This window comes from Euleptes europaea, chromosome 9 (assembly GCF_029931775.1).
Source record: "Euleptes europaea isolate rEulEur1 chromosome 9, rEulEur1.hap1, whole genome shotgun sequence".
Taxonomy (NCBI): domain Eukaryota; kingdom Metazoa; phylum Chordata; class Lepidosauria; order Squamata; family Sphaerodactylidae; genus Euleptes; species Euleptes europaea.
The window spans coordinates 12,172,494-12,193,977 of record NC_079320.1 but is presented as its reverse complement, the minus strand read 5'-3'; the positions used below and the strand labels follow the sequence as shown (position 1 = coordinate 12,193,977).

At 49.0% G+C, this 21,484-nt stretch overlaps 1 protein-coding gene across 1 annotated transcript in view; it reads right to left on the bottom strand.

The window, feature by feature from the left end:
• Positions 1-21,096, bottom strand: part of BMP3 (bone morphogenetic protein 3) — a 41,720-nt gene extending 20,624 nt beyond the window's left edge. The window contains exons 1-2 of the mRNA XM_056855793.1: positions 21,090-21,096; positions 18,295-18,798 (exon numbers count right to left, since the gene is read on the bottom strand). Of these exons, the coding sequence (XP_056711771.1) occupies positions 18,295-18,798; positions 21,090-21,096 (511 nt within the window). The remainder of the gene's footprint in view (positions 1-18,294; positions 18,799-21,089) is intronic.
• Positions 21,097-21,484: the final 388 nt, after the last annotated feature.

The following is a 21,484-nucleotide window of genomic DNA, read 5'->3' as shown; positions in this document are numbered from 1 at the left end:
AATACCTGGAGATTTGTGGGGTGGGGCCTGAGGAAGGCGGGGTTTGGGGAGAGGCGGGACCTCTGCATGATACAATGCCATAGAGTCCACCTTCCAAAGCACGGGGGGGGGGGGAAGGGGAGAAACCTCTGATAGAAGACAAAAAAAAATGTGCAAAGCACCAGAGGTTACCCGGCTTTTATCACTTCTGCCCATAGCCGTCTCTGCTGCTCGTGTTAATGGAATTTATGGCTTCATTGTCTCATATTACCTATGTTTCATAAAGGATAATTACTTCATTTCTGATGATAGCCACAGTTACAGTCTGAAGAAGGATATCAAAACGGGATACTCTCCGGAAGACCGGTAACTGTTGCAGTTCTGTGTTATATTACCAACACTTTTGCTTTTTGCGTTTGTTCATTATTTGTGCACTGTAATGCATGTTTTGCAGTGTATTTGAACCTTGGTTGTTACTACTGTTTTGTAAAACTTTGGAATAGCTACAAGTTATTAGAGAAACGCCTTGTAACCTCTGGTGCTTTGCGCATTTTTTCCCTGTCACCTTCCAAAGCAGCCATTTTCTACAGGGGAAATGATCTCTGAGGCCTGGAGAAAATGAAAAAGCGGGGGGAAAGCTGGAGGTCGGCAACCCTAGCCTTTATCGCAAGGGCAGACAGTCTTTTTTTTTTCCCACTGCTGCAGCACATTCGGTTGACACTTCCACTGAGCTATCCACTACAACCCCAGGATCTCCTCTCCCGTTCATGTTACATCCCTGGCTTCAGGACTGCTACCCAATTTTGCAATAGACATAAACCAGTAGTATTGGAAAATTGCAATCTCCCCCCTCTAATTCTGTTCATAGCAAACCTATTAAGTTAAATTGTGGCACTCCCTGCCCCAGGATGTGGGGATGGCTGCCAACTTGGAAGGCTATGAGAGGGGAGTGGACATGTTCATGGAGGAGAGGGGTATTCATGGCTACTAGTCAAAATGGATACTAGTCATGATGAATACCTATTCTCTCCAGGATCAGTGGAGCATGCCTATTATATTAGGTGCTGTGGAACACAGGCAGGATGGTGCTGCAGTCGTCCTGTTTGTGGGCTTCCTAGAGGCACCTGGTTGGCCTGTGTGAACAAACTGCTGGACTTGATTGACCTTGGTCTGATCCAGCATGGCCTTTCTCATGTTCTTATGTACTAAGAGACAAATGTGAGGGATATTACTCTAGTTCTAAAGCCATACCCCTGATGACACCCAAAGCAAGTCTGGATACTTTTTAAAAAAACTTGCCACCCTTTATCAATAGATGTCACCGTTTTCCTGCATTTTCATCTAGCAGCATTACAGAAACTGCTACAAGCCGCTTATTAGATGCTCTCCCCATGCGTGCTCTGATGTACAGTGATTTAGAAAAAGCAGAATGCATGCCTGTAGCTGTCAAAAGGAGAAGGGGGGGTTAATTTTTCAAGCAGCAGATTGCTAATTAACTTTAAAGCAGAGAGTCAGCGTGGTGTAGTGGTTAAGAGCGGTGGTTTGGAGTGGTGGTCTCTAATCTGGTGAAATGGGTTGGTTCCCCACCCCTCCACATGGAGCCAGCTGGGTGACCTTTGGCTAGTCACAGCTCTGCCTGTGTTCCAAAGCACCCAATATAACAGGCCTGCTCCTCTGATCCTGGAGAGAATAGGTATGCATCAAGACGAGTATCCATTTTGACTAGGAGCCACGGATAGCCCTCTCCTCCATGAACATGGCCACTCCCCTCTGAAAGCCTTCCAAGTTGGCAGCCATCACCACATCCTGGGGCAGGGAGTTCCACAATTTAGCTATGTGTTGTGTGAAGAAATACTTCCTTTTGTCTGTTTTACCTTCTTCCAGCACAGCATGGAATATAAACTCAGTTGTATTAGACAGCTAGATGGACATACAGAGAAATCTATAGAAAGGAATAGTGCCATACTAAGAACACTTTCCTAGGAGTAAGCCCACTGAACAGAATCAAGTAGGATTCTAAGGACTGTACTCTAAATAGCTTATTACGAGTCCCGACCTTTCCCCACCCATCCCTGCCACTATTTTGTAGATTTTCCACACGGTCCAAGATGTCTTTATATTGGCATGGGGCTGATTTCACTTAACCGTGAGGCCAGTGCGTCGAGGTGACGATGGAATGACAGATGGATGCGGACAGGGTTTTGCGGAATGAATTGCCCACACCACACGCCTGAGCGCCATCCCCACATGTGTTGGGCATATGGCTCGTGAACACGCCTGGCAGACACCCAACCCGATGCTAGGAAGTCACAGGCCCAGTTTCGATTATGAAAAAGGATTCTAACCAGCCAGACCCTGTGTTAGCCAAACCACCCTTCGGAAGGGGGCCATTATTGATCACAGGATCAGCTAAATGGAGCGGCAGATACAAGGATAACGGAAGTCACAGTCACGCTTGTGTCCATGCAAAAGTTTATGAACATAGGAAGGGTTAGGAAATACTGAAGGCTTAAGCTAGGCCTTTTATGCATGGCTGTTTCCCTCGTGGTCTACTTATGCACGCATTTCCCAGTGTGGTGTAGTGATTAAGAGTGGTGGTTTGGAGCAGTAAACTCTGATCTGGAGAACCGCTGAAGGCAGCGGCAAGATCCTGCTTCCCCTTTGCAAATCTTCCTTTCTCCCACAAGGCCAGACAGAAAGGCTGAACATGCACAACACCAAATGAAACTCCTGCTGGAGATCTGGCACAATAAGGCTTTCAATGGGGCCATTATAAAATGCAGCATTATTACCGCTTTCGTTATTAATATCCAAAATGTGAAGCAGCACAGTAGCTTTGAGGGAGTTTAGGAAGCGACTGCTGATTCTTGATCCCCCACTCCTCCACATGAGCTGCAGAGGCTAATCTGGTGAACTGGATTTGTTTCCCCACTCTCCTACACATGGAGCCAGCTGGATGGCCTTGGGATTTCAATGCCATAGAGCCCAATTGCCATGGCGGCCATTTTCTCCAGATGAACCGACCTCTTTCGGGTGGAGATCAGTTGTAATGGCAGGAGATCTCCAGGCACCACCTGGAGGTTGGCAACCCTATTGATGTGGCTGAAACCACCTTGAAATAGCCTCATCAAGGATGTTCCGAAATGGGGCAGGTAACTGTGCAGTCCAGCGTGGTGTGGTGGTTAAGAGCGGTAGTTTAGAGCGGTGGACTCTAATCTGGAGAACCGGGTTTGATTCCCCCACTCCTCCACATGAGCGGCAGAGGCTAATATGGTCAACCGGATTTGTTTCCCCCTTCCTACACATGAAGCCAGCTGGGTGACCTTGGGCTAGTCACAGCTCTCTCAGCCTCACCTACCTCACAGGGGTGTCTGTTGTGGGAGAGGGGAAGGGAAGGTGATTGTAAGCCAGTTTGATTCTTCCCTAAGTGGTAGAGAAAGTCGGCATATAAAAAACAACTATTCTCCTTCTCCTTGATTGGCAGTGACTTTCCCTGCCTCCCTTCCCTTAAAAGATCCCCACAGCAACCTTGGTTGCAAGCTTGCTTTGTGGTTTTCAATCACACACACCCACACCCAAGCAAATACACACATACACACACACACACACACACACACACACAGAGAGAGAGAGAGAGAGAGAGAGAGAGAGAGAGAGAGAGAGAGAGATTTACCACTTCAAAGAAGGGGGATTGCATGACCAAATGCTCTTCCATACAAAAATAAATAACATCCCTGTACACAGAAAACTAGCCTATCAGCGAGAAGTGTGCTTCCTGGCACACTTGTTTTCTACACGCAGGGACATTTTCATGTTGGAGAGCAGCACATTCAGCTGTGTGAGCTCCTACCTGCAGTATGACCAAGGGTCACTGCTGCCTTGAGACCCAGACCCGAGAGCGAGCGTGGCGGCCTTGGGAAGACTGACATCATCAGCGCCAACATATACGCATGTTATATATTTGCATTCCTGCGCATCAATAGGCTGGAACCAGTCCACTGGCATGTGGTGTGTTTACCTTTATAGAGGATACACTGACATTTTTATGGACTGCCAAATCTCTCCCATGGGTGGAAAAGGATGCAATAATGAGGGGCTGTTTAGTTATATAGTCATCATTAGCCCTCCTTTAAATTAGATATTAAAGCCGCACGCTTGCTTGAGTGTAGTTAAGAATACATCAGCGTTTCCATTTATGAAAGCCTGTTTTCAGGGCTGTATAACTCCATCTCCCATGGCCGGCTCTGAACAGCCTGCAACATGAATTAGAAGGAGGGTGAGCCCCTGGAAACCATTTCCATTGCTCTCTTCAGTCCTCTTCCGTCCACTCTTTCTTATCATTCTCTTCTGAAACTCTTTTTCATAGAATCATAGAGTTGGAAGGGACCACCAGGGTCATCTAGTCCAACCCCCTGCACAATGCAGGAAATTCACAACTACCTCCCCCCCCACACACACCCAGTGACCCCCTACTCCATGCCAGAAGATGGCCAAGATGTCCTCCCTCTCATCATCTGCCTAAGGTCATAGAGTCAGCATTGCTGACAGATGGCCACCTAGCCTCTGCTTAAAAACCTCCAGGGAAGGAGAGCTTACCACCTCCCGAAGAAGCCTGTTTCACTGAGGAACCGCTCTAACTGTTAGAAAATTCTTCCTAATGTCTAGATGAAAACTCTTTTGATTTAATTTTAACCCGTTGGTTCTGGTCCGTCCTTCTGGAGCAATAGAAAACAACTCGGCACCCTCCTCTATACGACAGCCCTTCAAGTACTTGAAGATGGTTATCGTATCCCCTCTCAGTCTTCTCCTCTTCAGGCTAAACATTTCTTTCCTAAAGGTTCTAGTCCAGGGGTCCCCAATGTGGTACCCATGGGGGCCATGGCACCGACACTTTTTCCTGCGCACACCAAGGTCGTTTATACACGGGAGTTTTACCTGAGGTTCATTGCTCGCTTTACCCACACTTTCCTGTTGGGAATCTATGCACCAGCAGTCTCCAAGCACAAATCAAGTCCCTGCCCCTTTAAATGCTGTTTTGTAATTGGCTTACTTGTAGTGCTTACTGTGAGAGATATCCCCCCCCCAAACCCAATTGCCTCATAAAAAAGCATTTTAAGAACAACAAAAAACGGAGCAATCTGAAAGGATGGGGGCGGAGAAATCCAAGCCTCGGTTTTAAAAAGTCTTTCTTGTGCTCAGAAAGAGCTCCAAGGAAGCAGGAAGTATTTGAATCCCCGCCTCTGGACATGCTGCTTTGTAATTGGCTGTGAGTAAAACCAAGCACGCGTGCCCTACACTTTGCCTTCTGCACAGGGATTTCACCCGGGCTTTGCTCAGGAATGATGGAAGAGTCGGGTTTACAGAGGAATGGGAAGACCCGGACATTGCGAGGGCTGGCCGCGAAGTCATCTTTAATGGATGGAAAACTCATGCATAACTCAAGGAACAACCGATTCAGACCGGGGTTGAACATGAGTGAAAGTACCCATGCATAAATGACCGCAGACTACTTCCCCCCACCCCTCTCCAGACATACAACTCAAACTGGGACAAATAATGGGTGTTGTATTATCACCAGACAGTTAAGGAAGTTTTCCAAGGTCCTTTGGTTCTGACTGAATGCCTTCAGCATGGGGATTTCACCCGGGCTTTGCTCACGGAAGATGGAAGAGTCGGGTTAAACAGAGGAATGGGAAGACCCGGTCGTTGCCAGGGCTGGGCAACGAGGTCATCTCAAGTGGATGGAATTTTACAGGGATGACCAGACAGCTCAAAACTGGGTTCTACCCCTGAGGTCTGACCAACTATTTGGCCTGTCTGTTCTAAGGTCATTTCCATGGATATATGTTCAATTTCCTGTGCGTGAAGCCTGTCTAATTGACCGGGCCAGAATTTGGGATGGGAAAGAAACTCTCTGGTTCTGCGATTCAGCTTGAATCCCCGCCTCTGGACATGCTGCTTTGTAATTGGCTGTGAGCAAAACCAAGCATGCGTGTCTCACACTTTGCCTTATGCACGGGTCAAAGGGGTTCTTGTAATGGTGAGGGGATAAAGTGCCATTCACCAGATAGATTCAATTTCCTGCCAGATTTCAAAAGGAGGGCAGTGGGCCCGTGCAGTCTGCTTTACTGTTTTCTGATGTCTGTTTTGTTGCTTGTTTGGGGGAAAGGACTGCTACCGCAGGGGGGTTTCTTTCTGTTTTTTGTTAATCTTTCTGTATTGTGTTAATCGCTTGTGCTTTTCAATTTTTAAGTATTTGAGATTATGGTAATGGGGGTACTAATGGCCAATTAACTGGGATTGTCTGGTCTTGCCACTTTCCCTCAGGGATTCAGACTTGTGTGATCTGTAAATACACTGAGAACATTTTTTTAAAAGATTTCTTAATGAGGTTTACAGTGACAGTCAAGTATATCACTTTATAAATGAGATTATGCAGGCTTTCTTATTTTAAGTGGTCACGACAAATGCCCTTTTATTTACATGCAGCTGCACTGCAAAAACACCTCTTTTCAAGCAAAAAGTACCTACTTTTTTATTAGAAGAAGAGTTGGTTTTTTTTATGCCGACTTTCTCTACCACTTCAGGAAGAATCAAACCGGTTTACAATCTCCTTCCCTTTCCCACAGCAGACACCCTGTGAGGTAGGTGGGGCTCAGAGAGCTCTAAGAGAGTTGTGACCATCCCAAGGTCACCCAGCTGACTTTGTGTGTAGGAGTGGGGAAACCAACCTGGTTCACCAGATTAGCATCAGCCGCTCATGTGGAGGAGTGGGGAATCAAACCCGGTTCTCCAGATTGAAGTCCACCGCTCCAAACCAGTGCACTTAACCGCTGTTAAGCCAAGATGTTCCCAAACCCAGCTTTGTTGCTTAGCTCATATGTATGTCTTACTCCTCTCTCCCTTTATCATGATGAGATTCTCAGACAGAAAAGAATGCTAGTTGCCTATGATCCAGAATTCTAAATCAGAATTTAATTCAGGATTACAATTCTGATTTTTGTGTTGCCAGAGGCAGAGGACTAAATTTTGGTTATTCTACATGTGTGCATTCGTCAATCACAGTTAGCTGGATCTAGTTTTTAACTAGGATTCTCTCCATGAGAAGGGAAGGTAAAGGAGGTGGAATGCTTGCAGGACTCGCAAGAAGTCAAGTTATTGCACATCCTGGCTTAACACTGGCTAAAAGTAATGTCTGATTGCAGCCTAACAAAAGTTTTCATAGGTCAGGGTTCAACAAATGCCAGGCGTCAGGTAGCCATGGGGCCTAGGAATTTCATTGTATTTTCAGCAATGTTTTAATTATGATGACAGCCAAGGTTACCTCCACATTTATTAATATCCCTCTACGCTTTTGTCATTTCATTGCTGGAATGAAATTATGAGAAACTGTGAAGCATTTACTAGTAGGTTTTGTGGTAGCAATCATCTGAAAAATATGGTTTAAAATACAAAACCCTGAAGGCTGAAAGCCCTATAGGGTTGTCAAGGCAAGAGACGTTCGGAGGTGGTTTGCCATTGCCTGCTTCCAGAACACACCCCTGGTATTCCTCGGAGGTCTCCCATCCAAATATTTGCCAGGATCGAGGCGGAGTGTGTGTGACTGGCCCAAGATCACCCAGCAAGTTTCCATAGCAGAATGGGGACCAGATCCTAGTCTGACACCTTAACCATTGCACCGCGCTGACTCTCATGTGTGTGTGTGTTAAGTGCTGTCAAGTCGCTTCCGACTCATGAATCAATGTCCTCCAAAACGTCCGATCTTTAACAGCCTTGCTCAGGTCTTGCAAACAGAGGGCCGTGGCTTCCTTGATTGAGTCAATCCGTCTTCAGGTTGGGTCTTCGTCTTTTCCTGCTGCCTTCAACTTTTCCTAGCATGATTGTCTTTTCCAGTGCATTTATTGATTCAAGCTATGTTTTTTTCCCACCCTATGGCAATGAACCATGAGACAAACGCCCGGGTATGGCGATTACACTCTGAATATTTGTGTCAGCTCGTTCCAAAAGGGTACCGAAACAAAACAGAGTGGAAAGAACAGGGAAGAAAACCCTGCTCGCCCTGCTCGCCTCCTTCCCTGATAGTATTTTGTGCTTAGTCAGGTTCACTATGCTTCATTTCCTGTGTTATTTTGTACGGGTGTTTTGAGCTGAACCAAGAAAAACATTTTTTTTAAAGTAGGAAACCATAGGGTTGTAAAACCACAAGAATTGGCTCTAGGGCAGATGTAATACCTGAAATGACTTCTAAGACATTGAGGTTCTCTCTCTCTCTTTCCCTCTTTTTCTCTTAATGCATAGAATCACACTGACTATATTCATTTTACAGAGCTGTTAGTTCTAAGGGGGCTTTTGCCTTGTTTCAAGGTCTGATCACCAAGGAAGAAGAGCTGGTTTTTATATGCCGACTTTCTCTACCACTTAAGGGAGACTCAAACTGGCTTACAATCACCTTCCCTTCCCCTCCCCACAACAGGCACCCTGTGAGGTAGGTGGGGCTGAGAGAGCTCTAAGAGAGCTGTGACTAGTCCAAGATCACCCAGCTGGCTTCATGGGGAGGAGTGGGGAAACCAACCCGGTTCACCAGATTAGCCTCCGCCGCTCATGTGGAGGAGTGGGGAATCAAACCCGGTTCTCCAGATCTGAGTGCACCGCTCCAAACCACCGCTCTTAACCACGACACCACGCTGGGTTGTAGCCCGGCCAAAGTTCGAACTCTTTTTTTAAGCCTCCCAATTTCACTGACAGAGAAATAACCACATGCTCGTGCTTCCCATTCAAAATAATGGGACTCAAGGTGGGGAATGAATGAGAAACGGCCAATCCTGTGCTGCAGGTTAGTAGCCTTCCATGTTTTCAAAGCCCTGGATTCCTCTTTAAGCTTAAATGGCATTTGACCGCCATACCCCCTGGAGTCAAGAGGGAGCAGCCACCAATCCCTGCCCTCTGCCAAGACACCTGTGTGAAACATAGGTAATTTATGCATGGGTTCTTGGACTCACATTCGACCCCAGTCTGACTTGGTTGCTCCTTGGGAGTTCTGCATGAGTTTTCCATCCATTAGAAATGACCTCCCTTGCCAGCCGTGTGTAAAGAGCTGGGGATTCAAATGCTTCCTCAGAGCTCTTTCTGCGCAAAAGAAAGGCCTTTTAAAACTGAGGCTTGGGTTCCCCCCTTTCTTTCAGATTGCTCCGGTTTTTTTGTTTTTTTTGTTCTTAAAATACTTTTTATATGGCAATTGGGTTTGGGGGCGGGATTTTAGAGCCAATCCATCTCTTGTTGGGTCTTCCTCTTTTCCTGCTGCCTTCAACTTTTCCTAGCATGATTGTCTTTTCTAGTGACTCTTGTCTTCTCATAATGTGAACAAAGTACAACAGCCTCAGTTTAGTCATTTTAGCTTCTAGGGTCAGTTCAGGCTTGATTTGATCTAGAACCCACTGAATTGTTTTTTTGGCAGTCCATGGTATTCGTGACTCCTCCAACACTACGTTTCAAAGGAATCTACTCTCTCCCTATCAGCTTTCTTCATAGGATACTGAGATCCATAGGAAGTTAAGTTCAGCCCAAATAGCACCATCACAAGCTTCTAGTTTGATTAGCGTAATCTACTTCCTATCAGCTTTCTTCATTGTCCAGCTTTCACGCCCATAGTAACAGGGAATACGATGGCATGAATTAACTTGATCTTGGTGGCCAGTGACACATCCTCACACTTAAGAATCTTTCCTAGCTCCTTCATGGCTACCCTTCCCAGTCTCAATTTCCTTCTGATTTCTTGGCTGCAGTCTCCCTTTTGGTTGATGATGGAGCCAAGGAATAGAAAGTCTTGAACACTCTAAAGTCAAGCAGACTAAGGTACCATGCAAAGAACGACAAAAGACATTTTCTCCAACACAATTAGATAAGCTATCTAGTACACGTCTGCCTTTTCTGTTTCCCATATTCTGCAGTTGCCAGAAAATCCCTAGAGAATTTAGATCTCTACATGGCCTTCCCTGATGCCTTAGGAAATGACACAGGCTGGGTTTCAAGAGGAAAACTAATTTACCTTGCGGAGAGCTTTCTGGGTTATAAATTGGATTGACAGAAAGGTGTTCATATGAAGTGACATGGCCGGACCCCCTTATCTTATTTTCTAAAACCCCGTATGCAGCCCTGCGTTAAGACAGGGCCATCTCATAAGTGCATTCTTTAATCAGATATTAATTTTGCCACTGATGAGACAGCCAGAAACAGCAGGTGCCATCAACAGGCCTCTTAAGTCAACATTCAAGTTTCCCATTGGGAGGGGCTGTGGCTCAGTGGTAGAGCCTCTGCTTGGCATGCAGAGGGTCCCAGGTTCAGTCCCCAGCATCACCAGTTAAAGGGACCAGGCAAGTGGATGATGTGAAAGACCCCTGCCTGAGACCCTGGAGAGCAGCTGCCGGTCTGAGTAGACAGTACTGACTTGGATGGACCAAGGGTCTGGTTCAGTATAAGGCAGCTTCATGTGTTCAACAGCTCAGAAGCCTGTTTCATGTTTTTGTAAGAAGAAGAGCTGAGAAGTAATAAAAAGGCACAATTTTCTAGGCTAATCCCAGCTAATATCCAGTAAAATGTGGGTATATTTTAACACCAAAAACATACCTATAATGGAAACAAAACATCCAGTTTCCACCCCTTTTAAAGCCAAGCACTGACCCTAACAGGGGGGGAAATAAGATCCACTCCCCACCAACATAGGATCTAAGGTTTCGTTTTAAAAATGCACTTTTCTGCCATTAATAACCTTACAAACGAGCTGTCGCACCCTAAGGGACAGGAAAGATAACACCTAAGTGGTTAAATATTTTGCATAAATACTTATAAAAGTGTCAAAAAACTTATAGCCACTTCAAATTTATTTCCTTGGCACTTGAACTGCGAAAGGATACGGGAGGTGGAGGAGGAGGAGGAAAAGGCAACCGAGCCGTGTGTTTATAGGACTTCAGCCACCCACAGTCAAGTAACAGAGTAAACACAAGCAGAGAGACCGCAGAGATGGGCTCCCATCCAAAGACATTATAGGTTTAGAACAATAAATACCTTTTAATCAGGTGTCTTGAAAGAAGCCAAGATAATTCTGCATGAGCCATACCTGTGCTCTTTTCAAGGGGCGGAACTACTCTCCAGCGATCCGGGTCACCGGAGCGTTTCGCTGCGATAGGCCTTTTTAATTTTTACAAGGTAGGCTTTCTCTAGATGTTAGGGGAGGAAACATTTTATAAGAACATGCTGAGGGCTGGAATTAGACAAGGCCTGCTTGCAAGCTTCCAGAACTGGGAGGGAATCCGGCCGATGGAAACAGGAGACGAGAGAGCCCTTGGTCTGAGGGCCACTTGGATGGAGCAATGTATGTTTCCCCAAGCGGAGTTTCACAGGGCTGTTTTCCCAGACTCAAACGGCATGGTAAAGAAGAAGGAGAAGAGTTGGTTTTCATATGCTGACTTTCTCTACCACTTAAGGAAGAATCCAACCGGCTTACAATCACCTTCCCTTCCCCTCCTAACAACAGACACCCTGTGAGGTAGGTGGGGTGGAGAGAGTGTGACTAGCCCAAGGTCATCCAGCTGGCTTCATATGTAGGAGGAAACAAATCCAGTTCACCAGAGTAGCCTCCACCGCTTATGTGGAGGAGAGGGGAATCAAACCCAGTTCTCCAGCTCAGAGTCCACTGCTCCAAACCACCGCTCTTAACCATTACACCACACTGGTGATACATCCAGCCAATGGTCACTGAAAGATCTGACTAGTATGTGTTTAAATTCCACTGACTCTGATGAAAGAAAGGTCGTTTATGCATGGGTACTTTCATTCATGTTCATCCCGTCCGTCTTGGTTGTTCCTTGGAGTTATGCATGACTTTTCTGTCCATTAGAGATGACCTCGCTGCCAACCCTCACAGATCCTGGGATTTCCCATTCCTCTGTTAATCCATCTTCCCTGAGCAAAGCCTGGGTGAAATCCCTGCACATAAGGCAAAATGCAGGACACACAAGCTTGGTTTCTCTCACAGCCAGTTACAAAGCAGCATGTCCAGAGGTGGAGTTTCAAATACTTCCTGCTTCCTGGGAGCCCTTTCTGAGCAGAAAATCTTTTTAAACTGAGGCTTGGATTCCCCGCCCTTCCTTTCAGATTGCTCCTTTGTTGTTGTTCTTAAAACAAACAAATAATGGGCTCACTTGAACGAGGTTCAGTTTTTGGGTTTGCATGGGTAGACTTCATGGGCAAAACAAAAGCAACATGGCGGGGAAAAGCATGGCCACACTACATTAGCCTAGGCATCCACATGACATTGAAATTCAAAGGCAATTGATGTTAGTGCTTGCTAAGAACTTTTAATTCCTCCCATTATAAAGCAGACAGAGAGTGGCTATCCGTTCACAGCTCTGAATCTACTTGGAGCTTCTGCCAAGATACCAGTGGGGTCCAACATAGCGCACCGTTAAGCATGAGTAGAGCATCAGGCAAGGGTCATTAAGTCACAGCTCATAAAAGGATCCCACTAGAAAGGGGGTTGCCGAGAGAAGCAGCAGAGCTTGAAGGCTGCTTATTGCAAAAGAAAGGTTAAAAATCCATACCTGCAGATATTTGTGGCAGACTAAGGGTCACATGAAGTGTAAGGATGTGCCACTGGCCACCAAGATCAAGTTAATTCATGCCATCGTATTCCCTATTACTATGTATGGGTGTGAAGGCTGGACACTGAAGAAAGCTGATAGGAAGAAAGTAGATTCCTTTGGATTGTGGTGTTGGAGGAGAGTGTTACGGATACTGTGGACGGCCAAAAAAAAACAAATCAGTGGGTTCTAGATCAAATCAAGCCTGAACTTACCCTAGACGCAAAAATGACTAAACTGAGGTATAGTACTTTGGTCACATTATGAGAAGACAAGAGTCCCTGGAAAAGAAGGTCATGCTAGGAAAAGTTGAGGGCAGCAGGAAAAGAGGAAGACCCAACAAGAGACGGGTTGACTCTATAAAGGAAGCCCCGGCCCTCAGTTTGCACGACCTGAGCAAGGCTGTTAAAGATAGGACGTTTTGGAGGACGCTGATTCATAGGGTCGCCATGAGTCAGAAGCGACTTGACGGCACTTAACACACACACACACACACACACACACACACAAGGGTCCCATGAAGTCACTTCCCTGCCCGTTCACCTGGAGTAACTCTGCCCTGCAACGGCCAAACGGGCCAATGGCTGTTTCCAAACTTGCGGGAGCCAGTTGCATCAAAGAGCTGCGCTTCCAGTGAGGGAAACCGATGGCTATTCACACCCCAGGGTGGTTATCTTCAGATCCCCTTGAAATCGGTGAGGTAGTCACTTCCACACCACGGGCTGGAGCCCCAGCAGCATATTCCGCTAACAGTGGCACCTTCCACCAGCATAACGTGGAAGAGCCTCTTGTGTCAGGGGAAGGTCAGTGGGACAGATCCGTGCATTTGGGATCGGTGTGCCGGGTGGCTTGCTTCAAGACAGCGGCCACAATCCAGCAAAACAGTTGGGCCTTTGTGGCACAGAAAGCACGTTCGGCTGGTTACTAAGGGTGTGTTGAAAATCACCTGCTAACTACTATAGACAAACATTCAATAGTACACACAGAAGTCAGAAAACACTGGATTCTTTTCTTCTCGGCGCTACTAATAAAATTGCCACAACGGTTGACGCTGCATTTTTCAGACACTGTACTTTTCCTGCTCTTCAAAGCCCCAAACGTACTGGCTTAACTGGAGAAAGATGGCCTATAAATGCATACATAAATATACTGAATAAACATATTGAAGGGGACATGATACAGGTTTATACATTTCTGAATCATATAGAAAGAGTAGATATGAAAGAGAGCCAGTCTGGTACGGCAATTACAGTGTTGGCCTACGATCTGGGAGACAGAGGATCAAATCCTACTCTTGCCATGGAAGCTTGCTGGTTAAGTTGGGCCAGTCACACACACTCGGCCTAACCTACCTTACAGCGTTGTTGTGATGATAACATGGAGGGAAAGGCGGGAAATGTAAGCTCCTTTTGGATCCCCCCTGGGGAGAAAGCCAGGGTGCGAATGAAATTGAACAAAAACGGAAAAAAAAATCTCTCTCCCTCTCTGTCAAAATACTAGGACAGTGTTATCCAAAGACTAGAATAGACTTGGGGGGGGGGGGGTGAATACAAAAGGAAACTTTCAATCATGCGGAACAAACTTAGCTTATGTAACACCTTGTCCCAAGACATGACAACAGCCGATACAATTTTTTTTTAAAAGGAGGGGAGGTAGAAAAAAACAAGGGGGACATGATAGTGGAACCTCCATGTTCAGAGGCAAGAAACCTGACTTCCAGATGTGTCAGTCAAACCGACAGGAAAGGGCCCTTTCCCTCATGCCTGGCTTTTGACGTTCCAGAAAGGCATCTGACTCAGCACCGTCAGCTGGCTAGATGCTTAGATTCCGCATCGTTTTCTGATCCTAAACAGACCAGGTGTGATCAGAATTAATCACACTCAAAAATTAATCATACTCGTTTCCGCCTTAAAGGGTGACAATGACCACCGGGCAGCAGCTTTTAAATCCCAGTTACTCGTGGACTAACAGCTTCGCGGATGGCTGCCTAACCCCCGCTCCGGAGCACACCAGGTAGAAACAGCTCTCCCTGTTGGATTTAAACCCAACAGTCAAAGCGCCTCACCTCCTGCTGGAAACAGTGGCCTTTTATGCAGGGATGTTACCCCGCGGTCATCCTACCGACTGCTTCGGGGCTTCCTTTTGATTATGCAGGTGTTTTGTGACCGTCAGAGGTCGCCTCGCTCTCCCCCCACGTCTTCCCCGCATTTTCAAGATTCAGGCTAAAGCGGCATCTGGAAAATGGGGGCAAAATGCGGGGCGGGGGGGGGGAAAGCGAGGCGACCTCTGACGGTCACAAAACACATGCATAATCAAAGGGAAGCCCCGAAGCAGTTGGTGGGGTGACTGCAGGGTAACGTCTCTGAATAAAGGCCACTGAGATGGGTGCTGCGGTCCCTAAGTGTTTTCACAAGCCCTGCTGAACACAGCGGCACTCATTTGCAGGCACTTGCATCGAGAATATGAACCATGCACGGAAGAAGAGGAAGAAGAAGAGGAGGAAGAAGAGGAGGAGGAAGAAGAAGAGTTGGTTTTTATATGCCAACTTTCTCTACCACTTAAGGGAGAATAAAACTGGCTTACAATGACCTTCCCTTCACCTCTCCACAACAGACACCCTGTGAGGTAGGTGGGGCTGAGAGAGCTGTGACTGGCCCAAGGTCACCCAGCTGGCTTCATGTGGAGGAGCGGGGAAACAAATCCAGTTCACCAGATTAGCCTCCGCCGCTCATGTGGAGGAATGGGGAATCAAACCCGGTTCTCCAGATGGAGTCCACCACTCCAAACCACCGCTCTTAACCACTACACCATGCTGGCTCTCACATTTCAGTGGGATTTCAGGGCAATGAAGGCAATGGCAATCCAGCAATGTTCACCTCTGGCCCCATGAGGGGTCGCGGTAAGTTAGCTGTGATTTGACAGCTCTTGACACACAAACACACACATCCTCCTCTGGGCTGCGCCCACTCCGGGTAGGACCAGGGTGCCGTTCAAACACCTGTGTTATTTGTCTCAGTAGCACTCCGTGTATATTTACGTTGTGGATTTCAGGTATGTGCCAGGGAATAGACTTTCTGAGGTTTGAGCATGTTGGGAAGATGGGGGGGGGGAGCCCTCTTCGCAGAGGTTTGAGACAAGTGCAGGTTGTGGTCTTGCTCCAGCTGTCAAATTGTTCGCCAAATCCCTAATCCAGTCGGCCGGAGCAGCAGTGAGACGGATCCTCGTTTCCTGATGTCTCAATGCGCTTTTCTCCGGCGTTGGACGTTATCATGTATGATTTGGCTTTCGCCTACGAAAAGAGCTTTCAAAAAGGGGAGCTCTGTTAGCCGCGGAGCAACCACGGGTGAGTAATACTTTCTCTCTCCAGCCCCTTTTGCGCCGGGGAGGGGAAGAAAGGTCAGATACCTTAAAACACACCGGGGAAGATCCATGCTTTCAAATTAGAGTGTATTGGCTTTTAATAAAGGAACATGTTGAAAAGTAATTCAGTGAAGCGTGCGTTTTGGGGGGGGGAATGGTCAGCTCAGAGGTCTTCCGTGGGACACAGTACAGGCAACTCGGAAGATCTCAAAGAAGAAGGAGACCTCAGGCGACCCGTGTCCACAAAAGATGTTTTCAGATGGAGCTCGTTCGCTGCGGGGCCGCTCTCCCAACAGGGATGCAGCCTCTTCTGCCTCCAGAAGCCCCCACAGCCTGCGCTTGCAGTTATTCCTCTGAAAGAATCTGGTCGCTCTTGCAACGGGCACCAGAAGCATCAGCTTCACCACCACCAAGGCACGCCAACACACACGCCAAGTCTTCGAGGGAGACATTGGAACAGGGTTGGTTTGTTTGTTTTAAATGCAAAGGGGGGTGTTCCTTAATGGAATTCAAAGAAACAGGAACCTAACAATGCAATCCGGTTCCAAAGGTACAGGCATCTGACCAAGGGAGCTTGGTGCAGTGGTTAAGGTATCGGACTAGGATCTGGGTAAATCCAGGTTTGAATCCCCACTCGCACCACGGAAACTTGCTGGGTGACTTTGGGCCAGTCACACACTCTCAGCCTCGACCCTGGCAAGTATTTGGATGGGAGACCTCCGAGCAATACCAGGGGTGTGACGCGGAGGCAGCAATGGCAAACCACCTCCGGACGTCTCTTGCCTTGAAAACCCTACAGAGTCGCCATAAGTCAGTTGTGACTTGAGGACAAAACACAGGAACGCACACGCACACATACTATAGACCAGCAGTTCCCAACTTTTTGAGTCATGGAGCACTTTTCAGGAGAGAAATTCGTCACGGAGCACTCATTTTCACCTAGCACCTATATACTAAACTGAGTGGTATTTTTCTTTCCAATGTCTTCATGGAGCTCTAGGAGATGTTTCCCGGAGCACCAAGCGCTCCACAGAGCACAGTTTGGGAACCTCTGCAGTACAGACCAACCCAGCAACTCTCTGAAACTATGTTCTTCCGATTTATTCCAGTCGAATCCCATGGAAATCAAGGGGGTAACTAGGGATCAGATGGGTGCTTTCATACATGCCGAACAATGCACTTTCAGTCCACTTTCAATGCACTTGAACGATCGTTTGCAAGTGGCTTTTGCCAGTTCACACAGCTACAAAGTGCTTTGAAAGTGGATTGAAAGTGCATTGTTCGGCATGTGTACCGTGTGCTCCTTAAGCGTGCCCAGACCGGCTTGAAGGGCGACCGGACTGGCCAGCCAACGGGAGCCGTCTGGGACCCGGAGCCTCCGCCGCCCCATCCCAATCGCGCCCTCGGCTGCTCCGCTCGCAACGCCGTTTGCGCTGAGCCCGACGGCACGGGCTGGCGAAGGGCGCGTTTGCAGCCGAAGCGCTCCGGTTCGAGGGCGAGGCGCAGCTCCCACCGCCCCACCCCGGCCCGCAAACCCACCCAGGGACCCCCAGCGGCTCCCCAGCGCCCGCGCTTCGAGCCGGCGCAGTTGTACGCGCAGAGGGCGCTGGCAAACGACGGCGCCGCGCCCGGCTGCAAAAGGCGAGCCCGCCCGTCGAGCGCGCGTGGAGAACCCCCCCCGCGCGCCCCGATCCTGATTCCCCCGCACCCCGATCCTGATCCCTCTGCGCGCCCCGATCCTGATCCCCCCGCACCCCGATCCTGAGCCCTCTGCGCGCTCCGAACCTGATCCCCCGCACCCTGGTCCTGAGCCTTCCGCGCGACCCGATCCTGACCCCCCCGCACCGCGCTCCGGAGCCTTCCGCGCGCTCCGGGCGAAAACGCACGGTCGCTTTATCCTCCTTTAATCCCTGTTTCAGCCAGGATTGAGCCTGGATCGAACACATGCGTTTCGCCTAATATGCGTTCGATCCTGGCTAAAACAGGGGTTAAAGGAGGATAAAGCGACCGTGCGTTTTCGCCCTCCGATCCTGATCCCCACCACCCTGATCCGGAGCCTTCCGAGCGGCCAGGTCCTGACCCCCCGCACCCCGATCCTGAGCCCTCTGCGCGCTCCGAACCTGATCCCCTCCACCCTGATCCGGAGCGTTCCGCGCGCCCCGATCCTGACCTCCCCCCCGCACCGCGCTCCGGAGCCTTCCGCGCGCCCCGATCCTGACCCCCCCCCGCACCGCGATCCGGAGCCTTCTGCGCGCCCCGATCCTGACCCCCCCCCCGCACCGCGCTCCGGAGCCTTCCGCGCGCCGCCCCCTGGCCTCACCTGCCGGCAGCGCTCGGAAGCCGCGCACCGTGTTGCCCTGGCGGAGGTGGAGCGGCCGCTCGGGCCGCCCGCTGTACCTGTCGTAGAGGCGCCGCATGTGCTCCGCCACGGCGTCGGCCGGCCGGCCCCGCGCCTCCCCGCCCGCCAACGCCGGCAGCAGCAGCACCAGGAGGAGGCTCCGGGCCAGCGGCAGCGGCGGCGGGGCGCGCGGCGAGGCGGCCATCCCGCCCGCCGCCAGGCTCCGGCCGGCAGGCGCCCAGGGAGGGAAGGAGGGCGGCCGGGCGGCAGGTGGGGACCGAGGGCCGTCGGAGGGCCGTCCAGGGCGGAGGGGAGCCGGAGCCGCTGCCTGCCCGCCCGCCCGCCCGCCCGCCTCGCTGCCTCCTGCCCGGAGTGGGGCAGGCGCGGCCCGGGGCCGACTTTTGTGCGGCGGGGGTGCGAGAGAGTCCCGGCGCCGCCGCGCAGGCAGCCAATCGCGCCGCCGCCGCCGCCTCCGAGCCAAGCCGGCTGCGAGAGAGAGGGAGAGAGAGAGAGGGAGACCACGCCGCCCCGAAGGCACGGCCGCGCGCTCCCGCGCCCCACGCGCGCTCCCGCCCCGTGGGGGCCAAGGCTCGGGGGGGCCGGGTCCCCCTTCGCTGTCGGCGGGAGATTGGGCGGGGCGGGGCCCGAGGAGGGCGGGGTTGGGGCAGGGGAGGGACCTCGAGGCCATCCAGTCCGGTTGCCAAAGCGGCCCTGGTCTCCAGGGGAGCAGGTCTCTGTCGGCTGGAGATCGGTCGGGACGGCAGATCTGCTGCTGCTGCTGCCGCCTCCTCTTCGAGTTCCAGTCTTGTGCACAAGAGAACAGAGCAAGAGTCCAGCAGCACCTTAAAGACTAACACAAATGTTTTCTGGCAGGGCTATGAGCTTTCGTGAGCCGCAGCTCACTTCTGCAGTAGTAGAAAAGAGCAAGAGTCCAGGAGCACCTTAAAGACTAACACAAATGTTTTTTTTTTCTTTTTTCTTTTTTTCTTTGTATCTTTAAAGGGTACAGGAAAGGAAAAAGAGAAGGGGGTAAATGTTAACATTATAAAAACAATACAGTATTATAAAATGATTTCTGAATAAAGTAAGGTTACAAAATGACTTTGGTCTGTTGTTCTTACATCAAAGTAATCTCTTATATTTTGAAAATTCTTATTCTTTTTTAACAGTTATTTAGGATAGAAAAGTATAAAACAAAGTGTTATGAAATTTTAGCATAGATTATTCGTATTAGTTGCATTTCATACTAACACAAATGTTTTCTGGCAGGGTTATGAGCTTTCGTGAGCCACAGCTCACTTCTGCAGTAGTAGAAAAGAGCAAGAGTCCAGGAGCACCTTAAAGACTAACACAAATATTTTCTGGCAGCGTATGAGCTTTCGTGAGCCACAGCTCACTTCTGCAGTAGTAGAAAAGAGCAAGAGTCCAGGAGCACCTTAAAGACTAACACAAATGTTTTCTGGCAGGGTTATGAGCTTTCGTGAGCCACAGCTCACTTCTGCAGTAGTAGAAAAGAGCAAGAGTCCAGTAGCACTTTAAAGACTAACACAAATGTTTTCTGGCAGGGTTATGAGCTTTCGTGAGCCACAGCGTGACTCAGCGTGAGCTGTGAGCTGTGGCTCACGAAAGCTCATACCCTGCCAGAAAATATTTGTGTTAGTCTTTAAGGTGCTACTGGACTCTTGCTCTTTTCTATTACTGCAGACAGACTAACACGGCGACCCACTGGGAATTATCTGCACAAGAGAATGTACTGATATGTGCATGTTTTGTAACAGTTTCATAGTTGTGATAGATCATAGACAGATAGTTGATAAGTTCTGCATGCATTTTAGTGTGTTAAATAGCTTCACAATATATCGGTTTAGCATCCAGCACCTTGTGTGATTCCTGTTTCATGTATCGTTGGGACGTAGTGTTGTTTCTTTGTGTTATACTACCTGGAGGTTGGCAACCCTAGACCAAGTTGATCCGTTCCCCCCCTAACTTCCCTCCGGATCGGGGTCCTTGCCGCGGGCAGCGGCCACAGGCGGCGGGAGGGGCTCTTGGCTCCCTTTGTTTTTCCACTCACCTGGTTAGCTTTCTATCCCCACTCCCACCCCAAAAATGCTTTCTACCTTTGCAAAATGAAACCGGAGCTGCTTGATTCGCATGCTAAAGATTGCGTTGGGGGGTGTCATTTCTCCCATTGATCTCGGAAATTTTAATTTTTTTGTTTTTTACATTAATAGCTGAAAATTAATCCCTCCGCGCCAAATCGGTACAAGCTAAACTTCAGAGGGGCTCATGATTTTGCAATACCGGATCATTTGCTGGGCATTATGGCCATTTATGCATGGGAGGTTTTGCCTCGGATTTGCCACTCTTTAGATGCACATTTTTCCTATCCAAATCCCCCAAACTCAACAAGAAGCCCCCATGCAGAGTTTTGAGAATTCGGATGGGGAAAATGTACATATGGGGGGCCCCCCCGGCAAATGCAAGGCAAACCTCCCATTATGCGTGCGTACAAACACGTGTGTTTGTGTCTCTCACTCATCTTTGCAACCAGAGACTGATCTCTGTGCACACCTAATATACATTATAAAATGTTTCAATCGTGTGTTGTTGTTGTTTTTAAAAAAGCCACCCCAGAGGTGAAGAAGGCAAGAAAGAAGTCACTTGCAAAAATGCCCCTTGCTGCTAGCGACGCAAACGGCATGTTCTCTCGACCACCAAAGTTAGCTCTTACATTGCACACAGTCAAACGTTCACATTAATTCTTGCGATAACCCTACCGCGCATGACGGAATCAGGATTCCTTCCCCCTCCACAAATAGGGCAGGAACTGAGCCAGCAGAATTTCAGTGGGCTTTTCCCCCCTTACAACCCCCCCACTCCGCCCCCCATCCCACTTCTGTTTGGCATATGGGAGAAGGCTGTAGTTCCCCAGCATGTCCACAGGGCAGCTCAGTCAGGTGACTTTGAAAAACAAACATAACCTGTGCCCCTTCCCCTGGCTGGGTCATGCTTCATGTTCCTCCGCACCACCGGGCAGAATGAGAAGAGGTGTTTCCAGCTTACTCCGTTTGCACCACTCCGTGAACCGGTTAATTTCAGAAGGGGGGCCGAGACATCTTGGGGAGAGAAGAAGAAGAAGAGGAGGAGGAGGAGTTGGTTTTTATATGCCAAC